Genomic DNA, 24,926 nt, shown 5'->3' with positions numbered 1-24,926 from the left:
TATGTCTTCTTCTGGAGCAGGGCACAATTCTGGGTGCTACAGGCTGGATATATATACAACGCGAATTACAAATGCGATGTCGAACAGGAGACTTAAATATCTTTGATAAGCTCTTGTGATGCATATGGAGGTGTGCCGCAGATTGGAAGGTGACTAAAGTTGGTTTTGTGGTGACGAAGAAGTGTCTTCTGTATGCACCTGCCGATACACGACAGCTTCCTATCTCAATATTGTACGGTGACGTAACGAGTGCCCGTTTAAGTACCTCTCCGTAGGAGGAATGCCTTACTAACCTGAGCTTCAAGGGAGATATTACTCGAGCGTCGAGGTCAGCGAAAGTGCTCAAGGTGAAGGGTTTTGTAGATGCAGAATCCACCAGCTTTTCTCTTTATGTATCTCATCAGAGGAATTCAGATTTATGCATAGCCAATTTACACTAATTTGGAGTTCGTTTGATTTCGAGGCTTTACCATGAATTCTTATCTTTCCGCTGCAGACAGTAGGTTCGAGTTGGTGCAGTGAAAAGATGTTGCACTAAGGAAATTTTGCAGATGTTTATTTAATGTATATTAATGTTGCACATAAAACTAAACCGCATAAGGTTGAATAAAACTCATCTACATTCAGAATATTTTTGTTTACACCCGTTTGAACCGGTTCGGTCAGCTCCGAACCAAGCTGCGGTCGTACTCTGACTTGCAACAATGATAGGCGCGCTCATTATGTTGGAAGGGCGGATTGTGTCCGGCGTTGTGATGTACGCTGATTCCTCAGCTACGTCAAGAGGCCAGGAGCGCGCGAAATGGAGCAACTTGGAACCGCAGACGCAACTGCGCCTCGGCCTGCAGGAGCAAGCACTGGGGTGGTTGCCCTAAAATGAGACAGGTTGACGCGTTGGATCGCTGCCAACGAATCGCCCCTAGGGCGTATTTCCTGGTAGGCGTCGCCTGTGGTGTAAAGGCGGGACAGCGTGCGTTCGATGCCGAGTTGCAAAATTATGTGGTGCTATGTTGATGAAGAACAAGCCACGACAGTGTTAGGATTCGAAATTTTAAAAATATTAGAAATGCTGCCAATCTCGAACGGGGTCATCGCAGGAAGAGCAAAATACAGAATACAACAAACAAAGCACAGAAAGCACAGCAGTGCCACTTTATATGAACAGACGCTATTCAGGTAATAGCAATGATAATAATCGGTGAAGAATATTATAGGAGTTACAAGTAAAAGAATCTAGAAAAAGAACAGCATGATGCATTATACACCTAAAAGCACACTTTTCATTGCTTAAGTTACAGCACTGCAGTTGACGAAATGGTGTTTATATAGCACATTGTAGAGCTAGTAGCTGCACTTCGTATGTGTCTAAGCATTTTTCTAAAGATGAGATAGTTACACGTTATGGTACGTTATTTCGTTCTCTATTGGCTAACGAAAAAAAAACCAATGCCTTAAACGGTCTGTGTGGAATCAATATTCTTCCAGTGATTGTGAGCGCTTATGTGTCGATGTCTTTATTTCTGAATTTGAAATATACCTTGTACTATATATGTTCAGCATGTTGTACATTACTTGATAAAGCAGCTGCCGTCCTGCAAGCCTGGCGCGGTTTTGTAACGAGAGATTTCCAGCGTTGTTCATCAGTTTTGTGGGGGATTCAGTTTGAATTTGTTATAGCTAAATCTTACAGCTTTTCTTTGAACTCCCTCAAGTTTCCTTATAAGTCTGTCTGTAAATGGAAACCAGGTTAAATATGCATATTTGGGTACAGGTCTGACAAAATTATTGCAGGAAAGCAGTTTAATATGTAACGGCGCGTCTGGGAGGCGTCTCTTGAGAAAGAAAAGTTGTTTCAGTGCTGATGACGTAATGAAGTTAGCGTGAGAGTCGATTTAAAATCAGATGATAAAATTAAACTAAGGTATTTATGCTGTGTATGTGCGGGAAGATGGATATTCTTTAGTGTATATGAAGAGTCGAACATGTTATGTTGCTTGGTAATTCGTAAGAGCGCTTATTTTCCAATATTAAAATTCATATGCCATTCATCGTACCGTTCAGATATCGATTGTAATGCATTGCTCGGTGTTACATGATCATCTGGAGAATTAATTTCATGGCACAGTATGCAATCGTCAGCAAAAAGCCGCCCATTAATAAAAATACTGGCAGGTAAAGCATTGATTAAAATTAAGAACAAAATATTAAAGAAATGTTTTAGTTTTTTGGCCTGCATGCGCCGTTATGCCAAGTGGCAACTTTTGGTTTACTGATGGGCGCTGCTCCTGGAGCGAATTGTGACCTCTGGGCTGAGCACGACGCGAGGGTCGCTAGAAGGCTCCTTAATGGTGAATGCGCCGCCATTCTGTGAACTTTGCCGCTTCCTTCGCAGCTTCTCCTCGCCCTCCTCGGCACTTTTACGATTGGCACCTCCGAGCGTCGCCCTGAAAAGGCGCGCAAAGATCGATATGCATGTGTTTTCGTTTGTCGGCGGTGCTAGGCGCAGGGCGTCCGCCTCCGCTGCGGGTAGAACGCCGTTGAGTTACGCGCTCACAATTACAAACCAACTTTTATTGTCGTGTTATGCTCGGTTGCTACAAAGCTCAGTGTACAAGCCGGCGTAAAAATGTCTTCGTGCTGTTTGTTATTCGTCGAGGAAAAAATGACAGCAATAAAAAAATGTATATCCACAACATCGGCCGTAAGGACTTTGTTACGACGAATGAAACAGCTTTCTACGAATTACTGTGCATATGTTGGCACCTACAATAGTGCGCATACAACTAACGTCTTGCAAGCTCATGAGGAAGCTGGCGTTGTGTGTCGTTTTGCATGTTATTCTTCCATTTTTATGGCACTGCTCTGGGAGTTTTTTTTTTTTCGCGATTGCTGGCGTGCGGAATGCTCTTATTATAGCCTCTTTAATTTCTGAATCTCAGAGTGGATTTCCTCCCCCCCCCCCTCCCCGCAAAAAAAAAAATGTTCGCGCCGCATACGTTCATTGCTTTGAAAGCAAATACGCGTGTTGTTACGTGGCACGTAATAGAAAACATACCGATTCCGTAGCGTATAGGGCAGTCCATCTCCCGTGTGCCCAGAGCTCTAGTCTGGTCGGAGACAACAATGCCGAATTATAGCAGAATTATACTATTGTCTCTCTAGGGGTAATAGGAGATGTCAACATTTAGAGTCCGCAACTCTGCCGCTATTCGGAGGTCAAACACTACATGAGGTAGCGAGTCACAGGAAAGACGCCTTTAAGGGCAACCATTCACTAGCGACAGGAATAATCATTGCAGTATACATCGATTATGTTTTCAACGTAAAGTAATAGTATTTAACCCCGAAGTTTAAAAAATAGTACAAAGTTTTTCCCAGAAGCTGGCTCCGTCACTGCAAGGCTACAATCTTTCTGATCATGCTTTGAAGTGTTGAACATTTATTCTTGACCGGTATCTGAAGCAATTATCCAAAACTTTCGAACCAAATCTTTTGCCAGGCTAATTTGTACAGTATTATGAGGTTGTCTCTCTCTTAAGACCAGGAAAACAATAGAAAAACTCTTTCAATTACCCATGAAATTCTTATTGACAAGTTAATAAAGCCACTGCGTGTACATCACTCCGAGACCCCAAGAGCTTTCGGAGAGAAACTTGGAAAAAAACAAGCGCTCAACGTGCAACAAAGAAAATGTCCGAGCATTCTCGCAGCCACTGTCATGCTTCTGAACGTTCGCTGGGAGATGTCATCTTTAACTAAATTACCATATTTTTTACCTCTCTCCATTGCAAAACAATAGTGTCGTAAACAACAGAATTTCTGCGAAAATGCTGCGCTGGGTGAAATCTCAATTAACGGAGTGTCCAAGGGCAGAAAAGTACCGATGAACACACAAAGTTAACGGAAATCTTATGCTAATAAAAACTCTACCCTTCTAAGGAGGACGATATCAAAATATCAAATGCAATGCAGCCATAGTACGCTGAAGATAGATAGATAAAGAGGAGGAGAGAAAGGCAGGGATGTTAACCAGAAAGGGTTTCCGGTTGTCTGTAACCGGTAATACCGCAAGCGCTCACATTTAGCGCGTTCAGTGCTCAATCAAGAAGGTGATAAATGTGGCTCATTTAGAGTTAAGGATGTCGCACCAGCTTATAGCGGCGTTTTATTAAGACATCGGAAGGAAAAGCACAAACTTTGGATTGATCATGGTTGCAGCAAAAGCAATGAGCCGGTGGGCGCACTAAAGCTTTGAGAGTGGCCTTGCTAAGAGCAAAGAGCCGGCGGCGGAGAATAATTGAGAACGAACGCGCAGGATTAGGGGAGATCATGGGGCTTTGAACATCTGTAGTGTGAACCTGTGCGTGTGTTGTTCCCTAAACCAGGGCGCCGCACTTGGTCGAGTACATATAAGTTTCAATGGACCTCTTTTTCTAAACGCTGTTGCTGGCACATGAAGCTAGGCAGTTAGAAGCCTCTATGAGGCTTCTCTAGTGATAAATGCATATATGATGAATTTTTCTACCAGCACAAAAATTGCGGAACAATGTTATGATGCATACTTTAGCCATGACCTTTAGCGCGTCTGCATGCGTCTCTGAGAGTAAAAGACGTACGTAGAATGTATTCTTCAGTCAAACACATCATTGTTTATAACACCCGAAGATAGCCATTAGCTGGAACTACGCGTGCCATATCAAAGAAAGTGGAACCGGCGCCAATGCGAAGTGGCAGCCGCTTTGTTTTCGGTATGCTTTTAATTTCTGCCTTTTCTTCCGTCAGAAAAAAAAAGTAGAATGAACATAACAAACGCACTGTTACGGGTGCTACAGCACTAGGGCGTGGTTTGTGTTCATGGGTCGTTTTCATTTGGAGAATCTAACCTTCGGCTGCTCATTTAAACGTTGAATTCTTGCAGGTATCTTTGGCAACGCTGCAGCTATTGCTCAGGCATGGCCCTTACTCTTCGCAACCGGCACCTCACTGCACTGACGAACGAGCAGCTGGATCAGCTGAACGCTGCGAGGTCTCGCTTCGGTCAGCACGTCTTCTACCAGGTGAAACACCGCCGCATCTATCTCGTTCACGCACAGGCACCTACGGAGAGGCTGCAGGCATGAATGCTTGCCACGCCTTTGTTAAATTGTAGTTTAAAGCATGTGGTGGCTACAGTTTATAAATATCCATAAAAGAAGCTGTGCTTGGATAACTAAGCCAAGCTTCCTCCACCAATTCCGCGAAGCTTGTATTTTAAGCAACAACTTCCACGCAATGCTTCCTGCGTTTGGTGTAAACTATTATACACCGCGAAAGTTGCTTCTTGCGTTTAAAGCTCATGGCGTTACCTCAACGAGACCTGCCGCGGTAAGAAACCACATGCAGTGCATGAAGACGAGACGTACGCCCCAACTTTCAATCTTCACCTTTTGGCACATTTGTGTCGTTTTCGGGTAGAGACGTGGGTGAAAGCTTACAGGAAGCGGTTTCGCGGAATGTAATTATCTTTGCACTCAATCTTTCAAACAAGCCTTGCGCTGACATTCCAGGCAGTGATTCAGGCTGAATCAGGCAGGTCAGTGCAGTGGCCAGTGCACACGTCCACGGGCTAAGCGCATGCTAGCAGTGTTCATAATACAATCCCGTATTTCGTCGTCTCTGTCCAGCAAAAATGGCAAACTAAGAGGCTGAACGTGTGTATCTGTGTAGTATTCTACAGTAAAAAGACCGTATGCAAATGTCAATTTTCTTCCCCGTTTGGCGCCAGTCCGCGAAAGTGACTCTTCGAGATGCTAAGTGTACTCGCGCCAAGGGACACTAAATTTTCATGTTTCACACTCGCATTATTCAAAGCTACACACATATTTAAAGAAGGAACATTTATTGTTTATGGCTTATGGTGGTTTAATCTCCCAAAGCGACTCAGGCTGTGAGGGACGCCGTAGTGAAGGGCTCCGGAAATTTCGGCCACCTGGGGTTCTTTAATGTGCACTAACATCGCACAGTACACCGCGATTCTTGTTCGAACGGCTTTGTACTGCGCGGCGGCGGCAATCCTTGGCACCAGGCGCACGCGCTAGAAACTCTCCCAGAATAGCAATACTGTGCCCTAGCAATGTCGTTATTCCAGGTAACAATAAAAAAAGCATTATAATAATACAACACCAACACACAAGTTATTTTCCTTCAGCTTCCACAATGCCGGTCCACTCGGAAACATTTAGTACTATGCGCTCAAAAACGCTGAAGCAGCACATGCTATGATTTTTCTGAAACGCGAAGCAACATGCATGCACATAGGAAGCCAGATGAAGACCGTACACCTTTAGACGCCGTTCACATTCATTAGGCTTGCGCATTTGCTCCTCCTATATATTCCAGACACCTGGGGTTGCTGCCGACTTAATGGATTCGGCTGGAACATATCGATATTGATATTTGGGATAATGTTGGTGAAGCACTTTCGTACATTTTTTAATTCTGTGTTTTCTTCGTGTGTCCATCGCACTGGCTTTACTGAACTTCGTACATCCTGTGTTCAACCAGTGGATGACAGTGTTAATGATAAACGTGGGAGAGAGAAAGAAAACGTTTATACACTGTTAGTAGCGTCTTGGGAGTCTTCAACGGTGGGGTCCCTAGTCCAGGACTTCTGTGGCGGCTGCGGCAGATTGAGTCCTTTGTACGAGTGAAAGCTGATCTCCGGATTTGCAACCTCCCGCTGCTCCGCCGTGACACTGTGTGTGACAGAGGCTGCAGGGTTGCGTTTGCGGCCCCATGCCGTGTGGCATAGTGTGGCGGTCTCTACGCACCATGTGCATGAGTGCCTGTATGCAGTGGAGTTTATCTTATTTGGAATAAATAAGCATGGATTTGTGTTTCTTTGGAGCTGTCTCCTACTTAAAGTCTGCTATTTACTGAGTTGGCTATGGGGGTGGGAGGGGGGAGGGATAGATCCTCCTTAGTAATTTAAGGTGCTGCATGGGTGCATTCTTCTTTCCACCTGTGCCCTTACTTCCCTCCTGCCTCAGTGTAGTTGTGGGCGTGTGTGCTTAGGAACGGGTAGGACTATGTAGGTCGCTCTGGTGGTTCATATTCAGGAAATCGCGCTAGGGTAGAGAAAGGCATGAAAACGGACGGACGAAGCGCGTAGTACTTGAAATAATTGTCAGCAAGCCAGGAGCGGGGGCTAGTTGGTGTTTGCATGTCTAGCTTTCTCAGGCAAAAATTTTGAAAATTGTAAAATTCTTGACAATTTTATGGAAATATTGAAGGTAATGTCCCACTATTGTGATATATAGCAAAATATTTCTTTTAAAGTCTTTCCATTGATCGCACCGACCTGATAAGATTGTTACAGAAAGCCAGTAGAGAACGCTTTTGACGACAACAAAAACATGATTAGAAAAAAAATACAAGATTGACGTCGGGTGATGTCCGGATATATTGACTGTTACAGTGAAATCTTACATCAAATAAAATATTGCGTTCATAGACCGTTTCCCGCTCAGAAATGCTTTTGTCCAGAATTGTTAAGTACATTGAGAAATCGCTTAGCGCACTCAATGACATTCAGAGCCACTAAAATTAAGAAATTTTCTAGGGAATTGCTATAACCTTTGAAGGTAATTTGGGGAAAAATCTGTATTTCTTTTCTTCAAATACGCTCGATGAGATTGATCTTCCTTGTGAATAGACATTGGTTCATATTCTGCCTATTTGTAAATCGTGGCCAAAAAATTTTGTTCAATCAACGAGCCTGCCTCCGTGAAGAAAGCAGTTTCCCCGCTTCTGAAACACGTATTTTTTCAATTATATGCATCATTTCAAGAAATTTTAATTGATTTATATTAAGACTCGCACGTCGGAAATATCTCTGTGTTCTTGTCAAGGCTTGGTTTGCAGGCTCCAGATCTATTGCAGGATTGGACAGGGAGAGAGGAGCGGTGGTAGGTCGGCGTTCTACACGGTCCTTAAGACTTAATAACACCCCCCACTCGCACGAACTCAACGCCGTCAGTGGCAGCCGCTGCTCCATCAGCGCGAGCACTAATGCTAACTAACACTCTGGCGCATCAATTACATACTAATAGGCTATAATTATCAGTGAACGTATAAAATCGCATGTATTTCATTGTGAATTGTTTTGAGTGGGAAAGTTATCTTAACGCATACAGGGTGCAAAAGATGAATGGTTATTCACTGAATTCGTGTCTCTTGATTTGAGGGAACCTTTCCATGTCGGTCGTCATGGTATACTAATAAAAAAATTGTTATGGTATAAAAAACAACGTTAAATTAATTGCTTCGGTCTAACAGTGCTTTGCTTTATAACAAAACAAAAGGTCCGTTAGATTTCAAAGTCAGTTTTTGCATCAGGCATCCTGCAATGGTCAGTTCTAGGGTCGTTTTTCTAATTTTCTGAAAAAATTGAAAATTGATGTTGATGAAACGAAGTGACGCAATAAGTGTCTTGATTTCCTAGGTGGACACCCAAAACGCGCCGTAAGGGAAGAGATAAAGGAGGGAGTGAAAGAAGGAATAGGCGCCTTAATAGAGGCCGACAACCTGGGGCACACCCTGGCATCGCTTAGCACACGGGCGCCTTTGGCGGCTCTCCTCCATCGAAATGCGGCCGCCGCGGTGGGGTTTGAACCCGGGTACTGCGGCTCAGTAGACTAGCGCCTTAACCATGAGCCACCGCAGAGTGTTCTAACTTTGATCACTGGTATTTTAAAGCGAAAGCTTTACTACGCCAGCCAGAGAGCCATTTCGGCTCGTCGTGCACTTCAGCCGTAGGCCTTTTGCCGTGTGCCGTATGCTGTGCGCTGTGGCCGACAAACGACCTTGAGCCGCCTTTGCCTAGCGACGTCGCAGCCGCGCTCCAACAGATGGCGCCGCCGTCGACGTCACTGCCGTTGCCACTCGCTCCACCAGATGTGGTTCGCTGGGGTAGAGGGAGATGAGAGGAGGTGTCGTTTCGCGGGGGTATGTATATATGTGCTTCGCCTCACTGTATTGCAGTCGTTATGGAGAGCGCGAAAGAGACGCAACAACGACAGAACGAAGCCAGGAAGAAACAACGCGCTCAACAGGCGCCAGAAGAACGCGCCGCACGACTCGACAAGAGTCGTAACGAAGATGCGGCTAGAAGAAGTCGTGCCACGTCCCATAGTAACTCTTCAACATCGGAAGAGACCGGTTTGAGTTCTCTAGAGCGTCGTAATGAGACGCTGCGTAGATGGCGTGACGAGCAAACGAAGCTTTCGCCATTCAACTAGGGTTAATCAGAGCTAAACCACCGCCAATTTTTTCCCTGTATGTCGTATTCCTTGGGACTGCTCGATGATAATTGCATTTTAAACCTAACTTTCACGAATCCTGCTTGCTGTTACGCTTTGGAGCCGAACGTATTAAAGATTGTGCACTGCTGCGAAAAATTAGTGATGAATATTATTCCCCTATAAAGTGTTCACATCTTTTAACATCATAGCATTAAGGCTGCTGTTCTCCAAAAAACTCAGGCGTCATTGTTTTCTGTGTCAGCATTATAAGCGAAAAATCACTGCAGAAGAAACCTGGAGAGCGCATCGAGGTGACGTGATATTTTGGCGTAATCACCACCTGCACAGCGGAGTGTGAGAAAACTGACACCCGTGGCAGATGGTAGTTAATTCAAAAGCAACCTGGGTCGAACAAGCCCCCACCGGTGGCAACCCCCGCCATCGCCAGACAGTTGCGCATCGCTATACCACTGTATCATTGGGCAAAGATTTCTGTGAGAACTATCACGTATCTACGAATGTAAAGTTGAGAATGACCAATTTCGCATAGAAGGGAGTCAACTCGTTAGCCTGATCGCGTCTGCCCTTAGGAGGGAAGGTTTTTCAGCTATGCTCGGCAATTTTCATTTTGGCTGGGTCATTCGTGGTCATTATGCGCCAATCAAGTTTTTTATTGCGCAAATATGCCCTTCAGCATAAGAGGACTATGGGTACATGCGCAGGATGGTGTCAGCTACAAATGCCAACAAGGCCTATTGGTGCACATTCGAGTGTCTGGTGGCCGGCTGTTGTGGTAACCCTGAATGCCGAGGTGTCGCTTTCTTGGCTCCCGAAGTCCAGGGCAAATCAGCAGAAAGTGAGACAACGTCGCCTCCGTAGAAGAAGCAGGACATAAGGGACAGTTCAGAAGCTGGGTCTGTGATGTCCAGGAGGCCCTCACCGCAGGCATCAGAGCGGCATCCACACGGATCCTCCTCAAAGCCACATCCTGAAGGCGAGTTAAATCGCCGGGAAGGTTGGATCCAGGCTGGGTAATTAAAACACGCGTAGAGCAGCGGCGAAATTCTTTTTTAGGCAGAGTGGCGTCTCCTGAGGATAAATTCGGTAGAGGAAGTGGGAATAGCACTTGCAGTGAATGAAGCGCACTGTCCGCTTCCCTGAGATGGTGCGTATTGCGTGGAGCCCACAAAACTCGGACAAGGCATGCATATGATTTCCCAATGATGCACACATTGACAACACTGCGCAGGGGAAAGGCTACGCGCCGTAGAGCAGTTACTGCTTGTGATGAGTCGCTATACATGAGATGACGGTTTGGTGGCGGAATGCAGAGGAGATTTTTTAAACTGGACAAACCGTCACGAATTGCAATGAGCTCTGCTATCACAGAGAGAAGCGGCGCCTCTGTGACGTAGGAACGTGTCTGGCGTGCATTAGGTATAGCTGGGCAGAGGAGACTGGTGTGCAACGTATCTTTTTTGCTTGCGTACATGTAATGTTGAAGTGCGCCTATGGAGTTTCCTCGGAGAGGATGCTCTGTTTCTCTCACGGAACGATGAGCGTTGCGCGTGACACTTAAGGGTCTGCTGTCGGTGACCTGGGTATGCTGCGAAGGAGGGAATTCCAAAAGTGTTGCGTGAACAAGTTGTTAAGCAGGACTAAACTTGCAAGGGAAGATGCCGATGCGGTTGCTGATAATTTCGGGCAGCGCGTTTTGCCGCGGTGCTCCACGAGCTCTTCAGTGGTATTCAACCCAGCTTCCGCTTGTGGTGTGTGATTGTGGATCAAGCGAGGAAGGGTGGTGGTAAATCATATGGCCTCTCTTTTGACTCTTTCCTTGCGGTCCTAATCTCCTAGGCTAAGGCACTGTAACTGTGCTTGATAAATTACCCAAGGCTGCAACACAGAGTAGACTAATGTTTGATCCGTACTGAAACATGCACCAGCTGTTTTCTCGACAATTCGATTAAATAGGTGCAGCGTACTGGCGGCCTTCTGTCGGGCAGATCGAATCTACGGTGCTATCGATCCAGAGCTGTCCAGATCGACACCTAGCCCCCGCGTCTACGAGGCTGTAATAAAGGGTTGGCCTTTCAAAGACAGCTGTATGCGTGTGAGCAAAAAGCAGTGTCCACTCCATCGGTTTGCGATAACCATAAAGTTTGTGCTTTAACAGACAGCGCCAGGCCAATCTTGGTGCACCACTGAGAGGTCTTGTGCATTGAGATCTGAAGGAATTGAGGAAGGAAATAAGGAATTAAGGAATTTGATCCGCTTTACCTAGCCAGCTTATATGGTTCCGGAATTTTCTTGACCCCCCTTTTGTAGCATCGCGAACTTCAGCCAGCCAGCAATCAGTGGAATGATTTATTTTAGCCAAGACGAGAACCTGCACTTGCTGTTTATTTTATCGAGAATATTCCCTTTCTTGGGCTATTTCCTCTTTAGATAACTGCGCCCTCTTTACTTCTCTGTGTTTCCGTGATGCCAATCATCGTTCCTCGATGGCGTCCCTAATTTGCTTATTCCACCAGCTTCGTGGCTTGCTCTTTCCTCTCCAGTGGTTTACTCCTTTTAACTTCTTTCATTTTTGTACTAATGGGTAGTTCTAACTGATTATGATCCTACTTTTGAAGAGAAGTTTCTCAATTGATTCTTCTATTCCGGCTGCTATTAGCGCTCTTTGTTCGTCATTTAATTTTGCGTACTCTTTTTGACTTCCCTGCATTTCAATTTTGAGCAGAGCGCCCACTGTAGACTAATACGCTTATGACCACTTCCGAGGCTGTACTTCACCTCCTCGTCTATTTTCATTATTTCGAACTTGCTATACATCACCTGCGACATTAATCAGTTGTCGATGGTCGTTTGCCTATTATGGGATTCCCTAGTGATTTGTCCCTCACACTTAGATTCTCTATTTACAACAACTAGGTTGTTGTATCGCTTACAGAAGTCTAGCATTAACTAACCGTTATAATCTGTGTATCCATCCTGATCCTCGATGTGGCCATTCATGTCACCCAGCATAATAATATCGGCACCTTCTCTAAACTGCGTTATATCGTCTTTGATAAACTTAAATAGATCCTTGTTTTCCTGCCTGCAGTCGTTTCCTGTCCCTAAATAAACTACTCCTAGCCGTGTCCTTTCACCGGCAATCGTACCTGATACGAAGACATGTTCCTTGCAAGTGGACTTTATTCTTTGCCAATTTGTTCCTTGATGTATCAGCATACCTACTTCTCCTCCCTTCCTCTCCGACGTTGTTCTGTTGCTCCCTTTCAAGACGTAGCCATCAATAAATAGTAGATCTTCTACATTCTTGAGATGTATCTCGCATAGCGCGTAAAAACCTATTTCTTCGTCCTTTAACTGCTGTCCTGTTTCTAACCATTTCGCTTTCTTTCTTCCACCTTGCATGTTTATGCACCTGATCGTGGTGTTAAATTTCTTTTTTGTAGTTTTCTTCCTGGACCTCTTAATGGGCACTTTGTTGGGATAAGCCGCCATTTTTACTTTCTACTTTGCTTTTATCCATGCCTACGCTTTCAGCCGCAGTGTAAGCAACTGCCCGGCCTGTCAGGCGCAAGTCGATATCTGGTCCTAGATTTCCATTAAAATGAATGCCATCTCGGGTTCTCGGGTAAAGCCTCTGCTAAAGCCTGCTCTATGCACTACCCTGTTTATGTCTGTCACTTCCCTGCTAGAAAAAACAGCATATACGGTCTCCGCAATTTCCGTTCATACGCACTTATTGGAATACGGACTCCATATTACATAGACTATATATGGAGCTCCATATAATGCGGAAACATGAATTTCGAAAAAAAACCAAACCCATATGAATTTTCTTATCATATAGACATGGTCTTCGCAGTATACAGATGTTACGGACATGTTTAGGCAAGTTACAAATTTAGATCTACACCTGAAATGCGCCTTGTTGGCTTTTAAAAACACCTAAAGTAAGAAGTTTCATATCATATGCATGATATCAATGACGACTTATATTCGTTGTGTACAAAGTTTTTCATCGGCTGCAGCAGAAAAATGTTTGGTGAGGCCAAGCAAAAATGTAAGCTGTACTAAACATGCAGCACTCCAACTGTGTGCCGAAATACGTGCCACTGGCACATAATAAGTAACGCTGTCACATTTTTCAGTGGTTTCAACTTATTACCCACAGTCGTAGAACCTGAAAATGCTGACGAGCCAGACTGCATGCCAATTAGGTTCGATTCTTGAACGCTGTTTAAATGTCCACCAAATTCATGTTTTGCTCCCATTCTTAAATGTGCCATGATCACGCCTGCCTTGGGATAGGTACCTGCGAAAAGCAAGCAGTACATGAAGTTATAACTTCATCTGCAATAAATTCAATAATCGGTTAAAAAAGTGCACGCAATATCAGCGCCTAGACGGGAAACTGTTTATTCAACAATGAAGTTGTCATTGTTGGTTATTACAGTTACCTGAAATTTCTGCTCAACTAATTAGGAGACCAAAGAGCATTGTGCTATTCAGAATTCAATACATAGCACTTGCTACTATATTTATAAGGAGAAATGTAGAACGTAAAAACTAATAGTTCGGGGCACTATTTGATATCCCAGATAAAGAGTGCCTAAAGAGCAATTTCTTTTGTGGCCGCAAGCCTGAGCTTGGGCGAATGCTACTGACTAGTTACTCCTTTCGTTCGTAACTGGTTCAAGTTGGCCTAGCAATATACCAGGTGTTTCACGAAAGCCTGCTAATAAAACTTAAAACAGGCTGAGGAAGTCGCAGCTTTTTCAGCATTGGAGTATTAGTGTTGGCGAACAAAATACAGGCGCTTCGTGGTAAGAGCAGTTGAAATGGAGATGGTAACTTGAGAATGAAGCGGCAGATGCCCTCAAAGGATACCCTCCAGCCAATGGCTTCAACCAATTGTCATTATTTTAGGGTAAATCCATGATGAATCCCAAGGCGCTTTAGTTTAATCCCCTCTCACATTAGCATGACATGGGTTCTTCGTCATTACAATCCGTCGACAACACTGGCTAGAGGGCCTCCTCATTATAATGTGACTGAATGAGCACTTTATTTACATTCGAATGCAGCAGTGATTGGTTGGAAGCTTGCTTTATACTCATGCCTTGTGCACATTTCGAAGGCCCTCAAAAGAAGTACAAAAATGCGAATGGCCAGTTGAAAGCTGCTACAGAGATGGACTGAATGACTATCACGTCAACAGTCCACCATGACAGATCACAGTGTAGAACACGAGATTTCAAGGGCCTTTGCACCGCAGCAGCATGCACACTAAACATGGCGCAGTCAGTTACTTGCTGCAAAACAAAAATTAGAGCAGTATAATGACTCTGAAACTGCTAGACTCAAAAATATAATTCATTCTGTGTTAAGTATTGCAAAAATATCTGATAAATGTGCAACTAAATGTGCACGAGCGCTACAACAGTGTGCCAAAAGGATCGAGTTGGTATTGCAAGCAATCAGAATTACTCTTCGAAAAAAACATTTCAAATTGATAATTGCTAGAAAAACTAGCAGGAATAATATCTAGAGGACTTATCGCAGGAATGCAATTGCCACCTATACCTTTCCCTCTCTGTGTCCGTGTAATTTGTCCGTCCACTGCCCACATCATCCCGAATGTAAAATCCATCACTTCCAATGAGTTTTGAATTAAGGGGTCTTGCGTGTACAACCGCAAGCAAGTCAGTTGTTTAAATCGTCAATTACCGCCGCAACATATATGCCAGTTTCTACAAGTTACACCAGCTTCCAAAACACTACTGTTCACACTAAGTACAGATAGGTGACGACTTCATGATAAAAGGGCAGCATGCAGAAAGAAGGAACAGAGCTAGGACACTTACAAACAAGAGGGCAAACACGAGCTGATTGGCTCCTCTTCAGTAAAAAAGCAGGAAGTAGTGCGACTAACTGGCCAGAGGTGACAACAAACGACTGCACTGATTCACATCCAATTGGTTTGTTGCTACAGGCTGAATGAACTTATAAGAACAAAATGCAAAGCGACACACAAAAACCTCGAATGTCGCTAAAATATAAGAATTCCCACTTGACAGCAAACTCCTTTGAATGACTTTGCAGTGGCAATCAATATACCTTTGGTGGTTCTCCTTGCGGCCGTGCTTTCTTTCTCTTGCATAGCCCTCACAGTTTGTACCAAGATGAGGAAAGCACACTTACTGTGGTTAGCAATCTTGATCAGACTGCACAAAATTGTGTGCACACTGAATACAAGAAACGTTTCGCTTGGGTGGCTTGTGAGTGTCGACGCACACGTTCGTCCTTAGAATCTCTAAGGAAAAGTCCCCTAAATATGACAATATTATTAACAGAATCCCTGCATTGGTAGGCCCCTTCACCTAGGCGACAAAACTGGTGTGTACTAAATGTACACATGACCTGAACAATTCGGTGTTCTTGCACACTCTTGCTACCCCTTGCTTGACTAAGTTTAAATGAGCCTACTGAAGGGGCAACAGGCTCTTTCATGACTGTGGCTTATACGGCCAGCACATTCAGTGCCCAAATGGAGATGCCAACCATTGTGAAATTCCCGTTAAAATTTTTGTCAAGCGTTGGGGATTGTTCGCTTGGAGATTGGAAATTCTGAAGTTTGTGCACGTAACCTTGACCTGCACCCCCCCCCCCCCCCCCAAATACTGCTTTCAACTGATGTCCAGGCAAAGTTTTGCCAAATCTGAAGAAGACTGTAAGCGGAGTGAGAATTGCGGAGTGCATTTTTCCACCCGAAACAAGATTGTGCAAAAAAAATCACAAAGAGAGAAAGGCCGTACCAGGAAGCACCAGGACTACTTTGTCACCGCAGAGCACAGTGTAAGAATATATTTAGATGCTGACACTGCGCCCGGCGGCGCGACCAGATCTTGTTCGCCGCTCATTGCGCTTCTCTAGAAAGCGGACAGATGCGCCACACGCTGGGTCTTGTCTAGTCGCCGATCTGCGGCGGCCATAATGCAGGTGTTGCGCGATCGTTCGGTGCCGCAGCGTGTGCGCGTTTTGTTAAGTGTGGCAAGGCACAGAATTATTGAAACTGCTACCAAATCAACACCAAATAATTCTGGGCGCCTTCATGTATTACACGCTAGACCCGCATGAATGGTTGGAACAGCAGCGAGGACGAGGCCCTGCGATCCTTCCCAGCTCGTTATCGAAATGCGTTTAGTGCAATGTTGTTTTTCCTTCTTCCACGTGAATGCGGAGAGCAGAGTTAACTATACCAACTCTTATATGTAAAGGGTCGGCTGCAACGCGCATGCTCCTAGATTTGGGCCAAAGAACCTAAGTGTACACTCAGACATTGCTTAAGCCAAAGTGTGATGCGCCGATGCTGTGAGATGATGCCAGCCGTGTAGAGAACATGTTTAACTTCGGCCAACTGGGACTCTTTAATGTGCAGAGAAAGCTCAAGGGCATTGCTGCATTTCGCCGGCATCAGAAAAATTGCCTCCGCAGCGAGGAATAAAACCCGCGCGCTTGTGCTGCGTTGCGGAAGGCCTCCACCGCTGTACGAAGGATCTCAGGGACTGGAAAGAAACCAAGTGTGCAATTGTGGCTACTGTGTGTTGTGTCTCCTCTTCTTTGTCCCGTCTGTCGCGCTGTTATGGATCATCGTCAGAACCAACTCGCCCAACAACTGGTACTGCAGTGCACTTTTAGCTACCCGACGCAAAAGTGGTTAATGGAAACTCCCCTGGCATTCCTTCTGCCAAGCTCATCTTTTTTAAGCGTGGCCCGCATGGAGCGCTTTTCCGGGCGAATTGTCATCGTCGCCGGCAGCGGAGCGTTTTTTTCCCGTCGGAGAGGACGTTTTTGCGAAATCGTCGGGTTCTCGCGGAAAAGAAAAAAAAAACCCGACGTCGCGTCGACGCCAGGAGAGGGCACCGACAGAGGGCCAATGAGATCCGGAGCGGGCATCAAGTGATTCTGGACGGAGCCGCGCCGGTGCAACCCGCTACAGTAACCCGGCCGAGGGAGACGCGCTCGCATTGAGGATGCGCGCTCGCGAGCATTTCGCGCGCGAGAGCCAGCGGCTTCACTTCGCTTCATGCGCATCCGTCTGATTTCAGTATAGATGGGGGCGGGCGCATCGCACAAATGGGCGGCAAAAAAAAAAAAACGCCACTCGGCTGCTTGCCATATGGGAGTGAATTCGTCGACGCTGGCGCGGACGTCAGGCGCGCGACGCGATTTCGCGGGCAAAAAACGCTCAATGCGGGCCACGCTTGACGCCGACACACACGATGCTCAGCTGACGTTTCCCTCGAGGAAAGACTGGCATGCACACGCAGAGCTAAAGTACTTATGCGACTCTAAACTGGGGTTGGCGCATATCAGTTGAGAATAATTGCAGTTGGCATGGTAAGGCTACTTGCTACCTCAATAATGTTGGGCCATGAGATTGTCCATCAAACGTTCGGTCTCCCTTAGCGAAAACTTATGTATATTCTTTCGTTAAAATTTAAGCAGCGCTAACTTTTAGGACGAATACACAGAAGACATGACAGGACGGGCGCTGACTCCAACTATGTTTATTGAACACGTTTTTTCGTAGAACATATAAGACAAAACGAACCGTGAGCGCATGCGCATCTGCGACAGACCACAAAAAGAAAAGGCCAAGATGACAACGATGACAGCTAAGGTAGATTAATGAGGGCGGCACGCATTTCGTCCCATATTTTTAAGCAATCTGAATTCGCTGGCATGCAGGGAGACAGAAGTGGCGCTGACACACGTGTCGCCTTTTGCCTTGATGAAAAATGCTTCGGATAATTCCCGAGCTAATCTATCTTTGCTCCTGGTTAGAATTTTGATTTTGTCAAGCCGTGGCTTACAGTTCTCATCGTTTTGGTTCTTGCAAGAAAGGCAATGAGCGGGTAGATTCAGGCATGAGTCTGATGCGTTTCCCAAACTTCGTTCATGTTCCCTGGCACGGTCGTTAACACAACGCCCTGTCTGGCCAACGTACACTTTGCCACAAGAAAGGGGGATCTCATAGACCACACCCGTGGCACACCGGACAAAGGGCTTGGCGTGTTTTGTTCCACAGCCGGATGTTGCAGGGCCACTGCTGCTGACCTTAGGGCACATCTTAGCCAGTTTACAAGGCGCAGAGAACACCATCGGGACGCCGTACTTGTTGCCCACCCTTTTTAGGTTATGGGACACCTTGTGGATGTATGGCATAACCACTGGTTTGGCATTCCCGGGTCTTTCTTTTCTACGTGTCTTTTTCTGCCTTTCCTTGAATTTCTGTAGGAGTGCTTCGGTCACAGCTGTCAACACGTGATCAGGGAACCCTGCTTTTCACAGTCTTTCTACCTCGCCCCGAAAGCTCTCTTGCATCATGTGAGGGCACGACTTAGCAAGTGCGGATTCTAGAGAAAGGGTCGCAATAGCCCTCTTAACAGTTTTTGACTGGGCCGAATCAAAAGGCAAAAAATCTTTCTTGGCTCTAGGGCGGTAGCACCAGCATACACACTTTTCTCCGAGCATGATGTTCAAGTCCAAAAACTGGAGGCGGTTAAGTACAGGTAACTCGTAGGTAAAAGAGAGCCCTTTTCTATGTTGTACAAATTGTTCTAAAATATTCATCGCAATTTCCTCATACCGGCCTTGGTCACTTTTCTTTAAAATTACTAAAAAATCGTCTACGTATCTAAAAATCTTCAGGACATTGCCTTCGTCAGTTAGTGAAGCCAAAGCGTTGTCGAATGATGCAAGAAAAATGTTACACAAAACTGGAGCGACACATGATCCGATGCAAATGCCCTGGCGCTGTAGATAGCGCCGGTTGTCAAACTCGATAAAAGTAGCGTTGATATAAAATTCTAAAAGTGACATGAAGTTATCTACACTTAATCCGGCTGTATTCTGGAATGCGATAGTACCGTTTGCTTCAATGCACTGTCTGACACTGTCTACGAAAAAACGTGTTCAATAAACATAGTTGGAGTCAGCGCCCGTCCTGTCATGTCTTCTGTGTATTCGTCCTAAAAGTTAGCGCTGCTTAAATTTTAACGAAAGAATATGCATAACCAACTAGCCCCGCAACGTGTTTTACTAAGAAAACTTATGTGTTTGGAATATAAGGCGAGATATATATAACTTATTTTAAACACATTTTCTATACATGAATACACTAAAAGTATGCCGGAAATAGGTTCCAGAGATGTTATGCTCGGTATTCGAAATATATTCTTAAATTTTGCCAAAAATAGACACATAAAGCATGCTTCGAGCAAGATTAAAAACACGAGAAAATAAGTATGCGGTTTTAGCATCCTTCAAATGCAAAAAATCTGTACTATCGTAAATATGAAATTAATTCGTCCGAAGCACACGCCACATCCAGCATGTTTCGCGCACTTTTTAAGCACGCGAAAAATTATGTAGGCTGTTTTATCCTTTTGTAAATGTATTAAAACTGTACTTTCGTAAATAATAAATAAGTTCGCCTGAAGTATACTTCAATTTTGACAAACAGACAGTCCTTTTAAACATATTTGATGCACACTTTTACCTGCCGTAGAAAAATCCAGTGCTGGAAATCGCGTTTCCGGAAATAGCCTTTGCATTTTGGCAATGTATTTAAAGTGCACTTTCGCAAATACGGCATTAATTCGCCCAAAGTATACTTCACTTCTAACGAATGGCCTGTCCGCGTAAAAATGTGCATAGCACACTTCAAGCTGCCGTTGAACAGCTAGTGCTCGAAATCGTATTTCGCGAAATGTCATGTTGGCAATGTATATTAAGCGTACTTTCGTTGATAATTAATTCGTCCAAAACATACTTCGCAGCACAATTCAAGCCGCCATTGAAAGTTAGTGCTCGAAATCACGTTTCGGGAAATGACATGTTGGCAATGTATTTAAAGTGCACTTCTGTAAAAAATAAATTAATTCGTCCAAAGTATAGTTCACTTCAAATAAATGAGCTAGCCGCGTAGACATATTTGCAGCACACTGCAATCTGCCGTTGAACAACCTGGTGCTGAAAATTGCGTTTCAGAAAACTGAATTTGCATGTTGGCAATGTATTTAGATTGTGCTTTCGTAAATACGAACCTAATTCGTCCAAAGTATAATTCATTTCTAACAATTGGGTAGTCCGCGTCAGCATTTTTTAGAATACTTCAAGCTGCCGTGGAACCACCTTGTGTTTGAAATCACGTTTCCGAGAACTGTGAAAACTCTCTTCTTCAGTCGTCCATTTGTTTATAGTAACTTCTAGCTGCAAGGCAACCACCACATATTTAAATTACGTGTGGACAGTGTGATAGCATTACACCGGCAAGGGCGCCATGCCCACCTCCAGGCCCAAAAATGCTAGCGGAAAAAACCCCGACTGGCAGGGCCGACTGGCTCCCATAGACGCCCATGTATTTGTTAGCTCAAAGTTCGAGTCTTGACCGATGTCTTTATCAAATTACGCATAGCAAATCGGTTCCAGCTAGACCGCAGATTTGAAAAGGACCACTACGACACTTGTGCGACAATTTGGGGTCCCACAGTCATTGCCCAAAAAGTGCTTCTCCGAGCAAGATAATGTCTTCTCTCGAGGCGTATATATAAGCCAAGCCGAGCATCACGCTTGTCGGAGCAGTTCCTGTTTGCTAACATCACTTTCCGTCAGCATTTACTGTATGGGGACATCTTTCCTGCTCAGGTCCCGTCACGTGACCTCCCATTGTCAAAGTCTTGTTGATGACAACGCGTTTTCTCTGGGATTGTCTCGTGATGTTTATAGCCAGTTCAGTCAATGCTGTGCGTTTGACAGCAGTGATCAGTATTACCTGGTCAATTCGAATAGTACGCCTTCTTCAAGCCAAATCGCAGTGAATATAGCTATATATTAATTGTGCACTGTATTTGTAATGTAATGCATTTATTGTATACTTCTAGTATACTTTTATTGTATCTAATATATATTAAGTATATCTTTAAAGTATAATAAATATACTAACCAGAGAGAGAATGCATTTTTAGAGCATATGCAAGAATGTTCAAAATATTACTCCTAGCGTGCTTAGAATTAAGGCATTCTCATTGAAATTTAAGCATACGGACAAGAAAAATGCGAAATTAAAATGTAAAAAAACAATGTGTTCGAAATGCATTTTTAGCACAGACTTTTTACGCCAAGGGCGGGCAAATTATGTAGCTGCATATTTGTTGTAAATGTTACCGGCATGCCTTCTGCCTTTCATGCCGACATGTTTAGTGCACCAAAATGTACAACGTGTAGAAACTGGCCATGATATCGCCGCCAGAAATTAATTGCTATGCTGCCATGGCATGTACAGGGAACGCTGTGTGCCTGGCATGCTAATTACCAGGACCAGTGCACATAACAATCCTTAGTACCACGAATGCCGATGACGACGGAGCTTCCACTTAAGTCAGGAGGCGCCTCCAAGTTTTACGGTGGAAGAAGGACATGTTCCTTGATCAGTTGACACGTGTGACGTACTCCAGCCAACTGTGCGCAGCTTCTTTTAGGGGATCCATGGTGGATCGGCGTCTATTGGTTTTTTACAGGCGGTCCGCCAGGGCAGTGCGGCAGCGTCGGGGTGGCTTGCCTGCTTGGAAGGGGGCTGCAAACTGTCGTTTTCTAGGAGGATTTTTTGAACTTACCTGTTTCATCAGATCTTTGGGACACCTGGAAAAAATACTGGGCACAGCATTCGAGGAGAGCACCGGCTTCTTGGGTGCATTTAGAAGTGCCTTGCCATTGAAGTCAGCGTAGTAAGATTTTATATCGTATGCTTGCGAAAGTGCTTCGCGCCGATGCAGTCGCTCGGTTGCAATATTCTAGCTGCTCTGGCGATTGCCTCGTGCCAAAGTTCTGGGCGAGCACGCTCCGGAGAAGATTTAAAAAGTGGCACTGGGTCCGGACAATTGAGGTAGACCTATCTGCAGTTGGTTTCTAAGCACTTACCCATAATCGCGTCTAATCGGCTACTGGGCCCGTCTGGAGTCCTCAGGTGTGCCACCACGACAACCAGCACGTCACAGCAACTATTTATACAGGCTTCGACGGCCATCCACCGCGTCGGCCCACGCCATCATGTGTGTTTCCACAACGATGATTGCGGCTGGTCACAAACCGCGACACAAAAAGTTGGTTCTAGCAAACTTTGTTGGTGCACGGTGCCTACCAAAACGTGGAAGCCGAGAATCCAGCGGCCACACCTTGTGATACACTGCGGCAGCGCAAAACACCGACAAACACAGCCAAAAACAAACAGAAAACCGTGCAAACCGCTTGCCGCCACCGCTGCTCCGCAAGCGAATGGCAACAAGAGCACCTGGATGCCCGCTCGCCTAAGCTTTCAGAATGGGGACAACCTTTGTGCTACCCCGCGCCGCCGTTTCCCCCTCGCAGCGGCATTTTGGGTCTCACGCGTCAGTTGCGTGCAGTGCATTATGCGTCTGGCACGGTTTCTGTGCGGTCGCGTGGCGACTGTAATAATGCTACTGATCTGGAAAAAGACAGTACTTATTTATTTCACTCGTAGTAGTAGTGTTTTTGCAATTTTGATAGTATTTTATGCATGATGCATTCGTTCTGGCTACACAACAAACGAAAAGTTATGACGGACTGCTGTGTTTTTAAGTCAACAGCTGCACTTTAAAAGGACAGAAGTGATTTGGTTTTCCTTGATATAATAATATGGACTATATTAGGGTCACCGAATTCCATATAATTATGCTGCCTTTGTTGTTTTGAACGTAAAGACTGTTCCCAAGGCCCCAAGTTTCCCTTGTATACAAGCAGCGCGGAGCATGCATGTCCTGCCAAATAAAATATTTTTACGTAGTCAACATTCACTTTCCAACACTTTCTTAACTGCCTTTGTCTTGTTGCTGCACTGTATGTGAAAAATTCCACGTAATAATGTCAAATTTCTCTTCCAAGTAATCTGTCACCTCCCTGCTTTGGAGTAGAAAGCTGAGGACACGTCTGAAGACAAATGGTCATATTTTCTGAACTGCCTTCCTTAGTGGCTTGTACCGTAACAAAAGAATGCAAATGGTTGCGTTTCCCTTTGGATGGTGTTGACTACACGTAGACTGATGATGCGATGCGATTTCATCTTCCTAATTCGTAGTAAGTCGCTATATTCGAGGACAAATTTTACTAAACAATTTGTTTCCTTTCAAAACACGAAGAAAAATCACCAAAGGCGACAGATGCAAAAAGAGGCCTCACAAAATCAGCCCCTGATAAATAGTGATTTTAATATCATTGTCCCAGCCAGGGTCAACTAAGAAAGAGGAGCCGGAACAACAAAGGAAAAAAATTGAAAATTGGTTTCTGAGGAAAGGAATTGGCGCAGTAATTGTCTCACATTTCTGCCGTAAGCGAAGGGAGGAAGGTGGGAGTAAAAGAAGAGAGAAAGAGGAGCCGTAGTGGAGGCCTCCCCAATAATTTCGACCACCTGGGGACGTTTAGCATTCACTGACATTGCACAGCACACGGGCGCCTTTGCGTTTCACCCATCCCTGCTGCTGCTGTCATCGAAAGAGGAAAAAATGGCAGAGGCTTAACTTGGTTAAGCCCGGCAGATGCGAAGCATATTAGCGGTTAATCTTGGTTTCTCTTGACTGTTCTCGGTTAAACCTGGTCTCTCTTGGCTAATCTCGGAAACACACACATAGCCAGTACATCACTGTAAATCATTATTTTTTGCAAGCCAATAAACACACTCTTATGGTCTGTGAAGCTGTGACTCTTGGTTTCTATGTTACTTATTAGATATTGTCTGCCTTCATTTCTCGACAGAACCAGATCCAAACTGTTGCCCCACTGGGTCGTAGACTTTGGCTGTAACTCCGATATGTCGAGGTTGTATCGTTCTCGAACGTCTTCCAAGAATTTTTCATCTCTCACAGGGTCTTTGTTGAAGTCTCCTGTACAGACTAGCATCCTCTTGTCTGTTCGTGGTCACCCGGCGCGCAACCGTCGCGACGGCGCAAGATGCGGCTCTGCCTCTCCTCGGTCGTGACGTCATGGTGTCACGTGGTCGCCCGGCGCGCAACCGTCGCGACGGCGCAAGATGCGGCCTTCCTCTCCTCGGTCGTGACGTCATGGTGTCACGTGGTATAGCTCAAGGTCGAAGCCGGCGTGTAACCGTCGCGAGCGCCGAAGTGAAACGCTGATAATATGCTACGCATAAAAAAGTAATCTATAGGATATGGTTGCCCAGAAACACGCGTGATGAATTTTACTGACGTGGCTGCGTGAGGGCAATGAAAAGAGTCTTTTTTTTCCAGTCGTGGTTTCTTTAAAAGTGATACGAAGAGGAAGGAAAATAAGCCGTTACTGGAGGAAAAAAACCGCCTTGCGTTCGCGTCACGCAGCCACGACTTATTTGCTTACTGACGCACAGAAGATAGGTTTGGCGCCAGGATATTCGTAATGAGTTGACGCAAAGAAGGAGAGAGGAGAGTCTTCCTGCCTTCGTGGCATTAAGATAAAACAACTGATAAACTGAACAAAAAGCTGTGACAGAACTTCACATATTCGCTTACCCTCAAGAGCGCATAAATAATACGGCTGCCTTATTGCGAAACGCCT

General features: G+C 45.1%; 1 protein-coding gene across 2 annotated transcripts in view; it reads left to right on the top strand.

The window, feature by feature from the left end:
* Nucleotides 1–24,926, top strand: part of LOC144106403 (uncharacterized) — a 563,571-nt gene that overhangs the window by 68,402 nt on the left and 470,243 nt on the right. For both annotated transcript variants that reach the window (XM_077639207.1, XM_077639208.1), the window contains one exon: nt 4,919–5,057. In XM_077639207.1, the coding sequence (XP_077495333.1) occupies nt 4,953–5,057 (105 nt within the window). In that variant the 5' untranslated portion in view covers nt 4,919–4,952. The remainder of the gene's footprint in view (nt 1–4,918; nt 5,058–24,926) is intronic.

The sequence above is a fragment of the Amblyomma americanum genome, chromosome 10 (assembly GCF_052857255.1).
Source record: "Amblyomma americanum isolate KBUSLIRL-KWMA chromosome 10, ASM5285725v1, whole genome shotgun sequence".
NCBI lineage: Eukaryota > Metazoa > Arthropoda > Arachnida > Ixodida > Ixodidae > Amblyomma > Amblyomma americanum.
The sequence above is the reverse complement of the archived record's forward strand: the minus strand, read 5'-3'. Positions and strand labels throughout refer to the sequence as shown.